Here is an 8,662-nt window from a genome sequence, read left to right on the forward strand (position 1 = left end):
GTTTTAATAACCAAAAGTCATATTATGACTTGATATTCAAAGTCAGATGCAAGACTTTGTGCATTAGGAATAGATGATAATTGACAAAATATCAATATAATTAAGCTGGTCATCATGTCTCGAGTTTGAACTTCAAACATTTCAATAGTGTGTGAATTTCTGATGGTAATTATATCATTTAACTAGAGGACCAAAAGTTGAAAATATCTTCTATACTTTTGCTATGTAGATTTCTTCATCTAGTTGAATATTAGATAGATTCCTCATTTCAAATCAAAATTTGGACACTTAAAATATCTTATTAAATAATGGGGATTACTCATTTAAGATTTTATCATCAAAATTTTAAATGTCCAAATTTATCGACCGTCTAGATTCAACAATTGGGAATTAGGTTTACCACCATCCACATCGTTGGCGATGGCTTCGAAAAACAAAGCTTGGGAAACCAAACAATGGTGCACGAGTCATGAATAGCATAAAAGAAAACTCTCATGAGAAAGAAGACTAGTTCTACAAGATGTAGTTACCTCTTTTCAATGGTAGGTAAGCGACTACGTACCATGATGGACTAACACCTAATTATATGGCATCATGGCATTAAAACTATTTTATTATCTTCAATGTATCAAACATTTATATAGTAAGTTTAATAAATAAATATAATATAATTTGTAATACATGACTTCAATATTATCCATTTATACGTACTCTTTTCTTTATTGTAATTGAACAAAAAGACAGAGAATCGAGAAGAAGACAACACCGTTTAAGGACATTGGTGAGAAAGACTCTAGAAAATTATTCGGTGTTGGGTCTATCGTATGTTAGACTATAGACTCCTATCAATGAGGCTGACATATTTCAAACCCTAATTAAGGACCATATCCGTATCACTTTTGATTTTAAATTTATACCCTTTGTGTCTGAGATGCATGGTGTGCATACCCATTAATCAAGCTCAACCGTCATTTATCCCAATTTTGACCTTGACACAAGAATAAATTTAGTTTTAACCAATGTCCTGAAAATCGAACCAAGTCGGACAGTTCAACTGGTTAAATCGGGAACCAGCCTCTCATCCGGTCCTATTGACCTCTCATCACCGGTTCGGCTGCGGTTGAACCTCAGTTAAACCTCTAAACCTTAAACAGGTACCTCCATCGGTTCAACATTTGGTCCAGTTTTCTGATCATCAGTTTTAACTATCCAATTCCTAGAGAAAATGGTCCCCAGTATTCTAGAGTTCAGCTATGAGTTAATTAAAGTCTAGTCAAAGACTATTTCACTCGGGCGTCGAATTTTCAACTACACAAATATAATTTCTGAAAATAATAAAAATAAAAGATAAATTCTAAAGAATCAGAGTAACATTTGAAAAAACAAAGGAATTAATTCTTTTTAGAAAATAAGTTTTTAAGAACAGAAGTGAAACTCTGAATCCATACAACTCCTCATAACAGAAGATCATAATGATTGTTACCACTGAACAACAGCCTTACAGCTTTTCTGCTAGAACCCTTTATAAATTCACTTCCATACTCTGCAATTGGAATGAAACCAGATCCCCAACCACCACCTCTATGCTGCATTTACACAACAAGATATGTTAGCAGATAAATTGATAAGCACTGTCAATGTAAATTTTATTCTATGATGTCAACCAATCATAACCGTTGGATCATTAAAAATATTTAACTTTAATCATATCTATCTTAAAAATCATATAAAAAAGGGTTTGTGATTGGTTGACAACGTCAAAAGTTTTACACTAACAGTGCAACATAAGTAATTTCATAAAATATTAGATAGATCAAAGAATAAACCTAAGTATTGTTGAAGGCATACCTCATGCTCTGGTATATACACAATAATTGGCTGCTTACATAACTTTGACAGTACCTGCAAGCATATGGACAATGGTCATTATTTGAATTTTCAACACATTAGTTAAATTATTATATATCCCCGAGTTGTCAGCTTAATGGTAAGAGCTTCGTATTCTAATCTCAAGGACAAAGTTCAAATCCGGGACAAGTGTAAAATGATCATTATTGCGACCATTATTAATAGTAATTTCCTCTTCCCCATTTTTTCAAAAAAATTACATAATTTAGAACTCTATTAAAAAAATTCCAGATTAGAAAATCTATTTCTCCTTAGGAGATAAAAGTTCAAGCAGTATTTAAGAAGTAACATCACTAACCAATAGTTCTGATTCTCCTCCCCAGAAATCAGGTCGCGAAATCCTCTTGCAGTAACTGCAAAATAACACATCCAATCATGGCACTAAATACAAATTTAAAACATACTTCAAGATCTTCATGTTCAGTTAATGTTTCTAAAACGTACCGTTGTAAAGGCTCATCAACCGTGACGGCAATGATGGCTTCTTCATATAACTTACGATCTCCTACATTTTCACATATCGCTTCTTTGACTGCCATTCTCAATTCATCTGTGTTATCCAAACATTGAAAAAGAAAAGAAAGTGAATGGGAAACATAGTTTATAAGGCTAAAAAACAGATAAAACAAGATATGAAGATAAGTATCTCAGCTTAATAGTTAGCCAGCAAAACTATCATGCACAAGCTTTGTGTTACATAATGAACATTTTATTAACTGAAAGCAAAACAAAAGGGTATCTTCATCCATGTGGCCGGTATATCAGCGCACCTGCATTTTCTCTCTCTTCACGTTGGTTTAGAGGAATTCCCTTGTTGTAAGCCATTCCTTTGACCTGATTTCATTGAACTAACTGTTACCACTTACCTCTAAAATTAATTTGAACAACTTGCTATGGTGGAAGCTCAAACTAATGAATGACTTGGTAACTTAAATATAACAGAATTGAATGGAGCTAACAGATTTTGTGAGATCGATACATCAATTGGATTGAAGGCAGATTGTGTCATTTGATGGAACTCAACTTATATTTTTCTTAAATATGCAATTAATTGTCGTCATGCTTTTTATAGCTAAAGTTTGCACGATATGAATTATAAGTATAAGTGTTGTCCATCAAGTGATGAGTGGAGCAGAGCTGAAATAATGTACGACTTTTTGCAGCCATTTTACAATATTTTTAGAAACTTGATATGTGGATCTCTTTACCCTACTTCAAATTTGTATTTTGGATAAATATGGAAGATTGAGTGTTTTTTCAACTTAAACATGACAAATGAATATCTATTGATTCTGTAGAGTTCGACATCATATGAGATATGGCTTGAAAATGTGTTAATATAAGTGGGAGGCATCCCTCCCTCGCTTTCCATGTCAACTTTGTAGGATTGAACTACGCCCTACCCAAATATTAAGATGGTATCAAAGTCTATGTTAAGTTACCAGGTTTGGGCCTAAGCCCAACAAATAGGTTGAACAGAGGAGTTAGGAAATTATTGATGATGTGGTAGATAGTTGTATGTTGGGAAGATAAGATTGTTTTGTATTTTTTCCAATTGATAGGATCCCACACTTATAAAGAAGAAACTTAATTATTGATTGAAAAGAAGAACTATTACATAAAATAATCCCCAGTAACCCCATAGTAAATATCCTTAGAGAAGAGAATTCTCTCTGCACAATTATGAGGTGGGTGTGGGTAGCCATAAAGAGCTTCTGATATATCATGTTCAGAGAAGAGATAATTCTCCCTCTGTCCAACCTCTAATTGTTTGACATTGATCTTCAAAAACTCTGAATATCATAAGCTCTTTATGGCTACCCACCTCATAAAACCAATCCGTATATGGTTAGAGATTCATCAGTAGATGTTGCTGACTGTAGCTTGCAAACAAGATAGCAGATTTGGGTTTAAATGAAGCTACAACCATATAGACAATATTCAATGCCTAATAGAGGGCTCTTCATTAGCTCTCAGCCAAGTATTAGGGCCCTTTCCTGGTCTTGACAAGAATAGATCTGTAACATATGAATTTCAACTTCCTGAAGGCTAAAAAATCTATGATGCTTTCTTGTTTCCTTCTGAAGTGACATCATGGTAACCATTCTCTTTGACCAATTAAAAGCAATGGAAGAAATATCAATTAACAAAATCATACTTGACAATGTTTTCAAAGATCAATCAAAATCTAACTCTAGAATCAAGGCAGTTGAGCAAGATTTTCTTAAATTCAAAATATTGAAAGCTATAAAAAGAACTAAAATAACAAAAGATAAAAATTAACCAAAGGTACAATAAACCCAATCAGTATGTGTATTCAACTACAAAGAAGGCAGAAAAGTGAATAAAGTCGAAAAGAAAGGCATCAAAGATGGTACCAGTGCACGAAACAGACACCGCCCGTCCCCTGTAACCTTCTGAACTGAGAAGCGCTCAAGTTTCTTCATTGCTGGAGACTGTCCACCACTGTGAGAAGACATAAGGAGGGACAATGCATAACTCATCAAAATTCTAAACCATTAAGAAAAAATTCAAATTTGATCCACTATTGATAAAGATCCTTTTTTAAGCATAAAAACGCAATATTAGTGAACCTATGAGCACCTTAAAATTCAGAAACATCTTGCTTTTTTCTTTCCTTTCCTTGAAAGACTATATTCAACATTATCAACCAAATCTGTCATCGAAGAACACCGAAGAAGTATTGTGCAGAAGGTCTAGAGTTCAATATCTGCTACTAACATTTCTCCCTCCCTCTAACAAACTAAATTAATATACATTTTAGTCTGTTGGAAGAATTAAAAAACTAAAGGCCCATGGGGGATAAGAAAAGTGAAAGATTGCTTTCTAATTACACATTCATGCAAAGGTAGAGCTGTCAAAGCAGGCCACCTGGGCTAGGTCACTGTAGCTCAGCAGGTCAACCTGAAAAACATTAGGCTAAGCCAAACCATAGTTTCATTAGGGCAGTTTCTTCCCCCATCCGATGTGTGGAGGGGAACTGTCTTTCATTAGACCACAAATTAGGTGTCCAGTTCAACCAAAAAAACATCAGGCCAGGCTGGGATGAAGCCTGAATTTTCAACAAGGATAACATCAACAACCAAGTCTTATCCCCCTAAGTAGAGTCAGCTACATGAATCAAAGGATGCCAGAATTTTCTATCACATAACCATATCTCTATTCAACTCATTACTCTCTAAGTCTTTCTTGTCAATTTCTGTTATAATTTTTAACAAGTACATTATTTTATTTTTCCAAACAATTGCATGTAAATGGTCTAGCATGACCCAGCAGGTCAACTGAGCCAGGCCAAAATGGCCCAATTACTTTTGACCGAGGTCCTGGCCCCGGCCCCGGGTTTAAACCTTTGAAACTAATATAACTAACTAACTAACATTTTTTTATAAAAAAAAAAAAAATTGTAATCAAACCTAAAATATGGGCCCATCCTACCCGCTCATGAGCATAAAAGTAATTAATTTCATTTCATAACAAGAATCAACCTAAAACCATAATTCACCCTAAAATTAAAAGACTAAAATTTTATATCAGCACAAGAAAAGAGATAACAAACTCACATTGATGAACCGATTCTAGCGAAAAAGAGAGAGCTACAATTTCCAATTCCAAACAACCTTGCATTCCAATTAAAACGAGAAACAACGGAAGTCACCGGAGAAGAAACAATCTCAAATTTTGCAGTACCATCTCTCAACTGCTTAAGAATATTACTATCATCTGAAGGTTCACATTTCACAAAACGAATTAGCAAAGTTTCAAAATTTAGCGTCAAAATTAGCGTTGAAAAATAGTGAAAAGTTACCGTTGAGAAGGTTGTGCGCCATGAAATTCGAGGAATTGCAAATGGAGAGAAAAGGACACTGAGTTTGTTAGGGAGAAGGAAATAGACTGTCCGTCCAAGATTTTTCGTTTTTAATCATTTAAAATTTTGTCAACAATTTTCCTTCTTGTTATTAAATTAATTCATGGGTATTAATTGATTTTTTTTTTTATAGTTTCTTTTTCAATAATACTTGAAACATTAAAAAATTATTTTTGATATATTTTAGAATTTTTTAACAAAAGATAATTGAATAAAAAATTTAAAAATTTATGTTTAATTTATTATTTGTTAAAAAATTTAAATTTTTGTGAGAGATATTATTTTAATATTCTAAATATGTAAGTAAAATATTATTTACCGATGTATATGAATTATTTTAAAATCAAATAGCAAAATTATTGACGAAAAATATTTGATGGATCATTTTTTAAGGAAAACCTTAGAAAGTAAAAAATGAAATACGGTATATTCATATAGACCAAAAATGTATTTAACACAAAAATAAAAATAGAGTGAATATACAAATTGGTTAGTGAAATTTATAAATACATCAATGCTATAAATGCTATCATTAAAATATATTTTAGACTTAATTACAGTTTTAATCTCATTATTATTATCAATTAACGACATTGGTCTCTCTATTTTAAAAGTCAGTTTTAATCATTTCTTCAGATTTTTGAATAAAAAAATGACAATTTGATATATTTTTAATGACGTAACATACAATTATATGATATAGAACAATTTATAATACTAATTATTCATATGTCATTAATTAAATTAAAAATATAAAAAAAATCTGAAGTTAAAATCTAAGTTTTTACAACGTTTTATTCAAATTACACGGTGTTAATCATTATACATCATTGTACCATATGTCACATTATTTAGAGCATCCCACGTCATCGATGTTTAGTTTAAAAACCAGAGGGATGGACCAAAACTATCGACTTTTAAAATAGGACGACTAATTTTGTGAATCAATAAAAATAGAGAGACTAAAATTGCAATTAAGTCTATATTTTAATATGAAACTTATTTTTATGTACATACTTTTATGTCATTTATTTGAGATTCTTATGACCCATTTTATGCGCATAACAGGATAGAAATATAATATAATATAAAATCGGATAATGATAGAATAAAATAGTGACATGATAAATATTATCATATTATGTATTTTGATGCACACATGATAATTAACAGGATAACAATATTTTATTTTGCTACATATTTTAGTACACATCTCACTATGACATGATATAATATATATTATATTTATGCATAATTATATGTGTGGTCATTTCACTTAATTTTAGATAACACTTTAGTCTTTTATCATTTTGTTCCCGATTTGGTCATTTATCTAATTTTAAGTAAATAATTTGATATTTTATGTTTTAAAATGTTAACAATGTTATCATGTTTTTACAAAAATTCATCAAAATTTTCAAACAAAATTCATAAAATTAATTATCATCTTCAATATAGTGCAAATTTGATCAAATTTATAACTCAAATCTTCTAATAAACTAATTTTTTTTATATTTTTAAATTTTTGTAATAAAATTAAATAAATGACCAAATTGAAAAAAAAAATAAAGGACTGAAGTATTATTTGAAATTAAATTAAGGGATATAGGAGGAATTGCACCTTATATTTAAATAACAAAATTACCATTATGAATAATTATATATTAATTTTTTAAAATTAACTTATTATATTTTAAATATTATAAATTAACAAAAAATACTAAGAAATTAAATAAACAATGAAATAATTTTATATTTAACACTATCCATTGACACTACTAAATAAATCATTTAACTTTCTTTTTTAAATTTCATGAGTAATTAAATAATTTTATTTTATTCGTTCTAATGTAAATAAAGATATGATATATATTGTATGTAAATGTCAAAACTATCTTTGTTAACAAATCATATTTATTTTAAAATTTTAATTAATTTTGATATTTTTATAATTTTGAATACTAATTTATTAAATTATATAAAAAGACAAAACTATCTTTGTGATTTAATCATAGTTATTTTTAAATTAATTATTAATATTTTATTTTTGAATTTAACACCAAATTCTATTATTTATTGTTATATTTGTGTTTGATTAGATTTATATTTTTATATTTTAAATTGTATTTTATAAATTGTTGAAAAATGTGTATTTGCATTTATATTAAATATTTCATTTATTGATATGTAATTATATATCTCATACGGAAATGAAACAAGACGAATGTCAATTACTTGGATTTTTTACCCATATATCCTACTTTTCAAAAAAGTTAACACAAATGTCTCACTTTCAAAAACTGTTACCAAAATGCCTCACTTTCAAAAACTGTTACCAAAATGCCATACTTTTTAGGGGAACAAGGAAAACTCTCCCTGGAGGAGCGACACCTCAAAGAGCCAAAATTTTCCCCCTAGTAGGAGGTCGCTGGCCGGGGATGCGACCTCCCAAAGGGTTTTAAAAAAAAAATTTAATTCGTTTTTTTGTTTTAATTATTTGTTAATATTTTAATAAATATTTAAATTAATAAATAATTATATTAAATAATAAATTTATAATTAATAGTAATACTACATAAATAAATAATTATTATTATCATTAATTATTATTATTAATTATTATTATTGTTATTATTATTAAAAATTGTTATAATTAAAAATTATTAAAATTAAATTAAAAATAATTAAAATTATTAATTATTATTATAGTTATTATTAATCTTATTATTATTAAAAATTGTTATAATTAAAAATTATTAAAATTAAATTAAAAATAATTAAAATTATTAATTATTATTATAGTTATTATTAATCTTATTATTATTAAAAATTGTTATAATTAAAAATTATTAAAATTAAATTAAAAAT

The 8,662-nt window shown here is 28.9% G+C and overlaps 1 protein-coding gene across 1 annotated transcript; it reads right to left on the minus strand.

Annotated features, from left to right (window-relative positions):
- Nucleotides 1–1,332: 1,332 nt before the first annotated feature.
- Nucleotides 1,333–5,893, minus strand: LOC101495767 (OVARIAN TUMOR DOMAIN-containing deubiquitinating enzyme 3). Its single transcript, XM_004514885.4, has 8 exons — nucleotides 5,735–5,893; nucleotides 5,490–5,649; nucleotides 4,287–4,374; nucleotides 2,679–2,742; nucleotides 2,353–2,458; nucleotides 2,207–2,261; nucleotides 1,849–1,902; nucleotides 1,333–1,586 (listed from the first exon to the last, which is right to left on the minus strand). The coding sequence occupies exons 1-8, from the start codon at nucleotides 5,754–5,756 to the stop codon at nucleotides 1,455–1,457; spliced, it is 681 nt and encodes a 226-aa protein (XP_004514942.1). The 5' UTR covers nucleotides 5,757–5,893; the 3' UTR covers nucleotides 1,333–1,454.
- Nucleotides 5,894–8,662: the final 2,769 nt, after the last annotated feature.

This window comes from Cicer arietinum, chromosome 6, assembly GCF_000331145.2.
Source record: "Cicer arietinum cultivar CDC Frontier isolate Library 1 chromosome 6, Cicar.CDCFrontier_v2.0, whole genome shotgun sequence".
Classification (NCBI taxonomy): Eukaryota; Viridiplantae; Streptophyta; class Magnoliopsida; order Fabales; family Fabaceae; genus Cicer; species Cicer arietinum.

Excerpts from the sequence above, each read along its gene's own strand:
- LOC101495767 (XM_004514885.4), bottom strand. The coding sequence starts at position 5,756 with ATGGCGCACAACCTTCTCAACG. Across the intron at positions 4,375-5,489 it reads GCTAGAATCGGTTCATCAAT|TGGTGGACAGTCTCCAGCAA; the intron begins GTGAGTTTGTTA and ends GTCTTCTCACAG. Across the intron at positions 2,262-2,352 it reads GTTGATGAGCCTTTACAACG|TTACTGCAAGAGGATTTCGC; the intron begins GTACGTTTTAGA and ends GTTATTTTGCAG.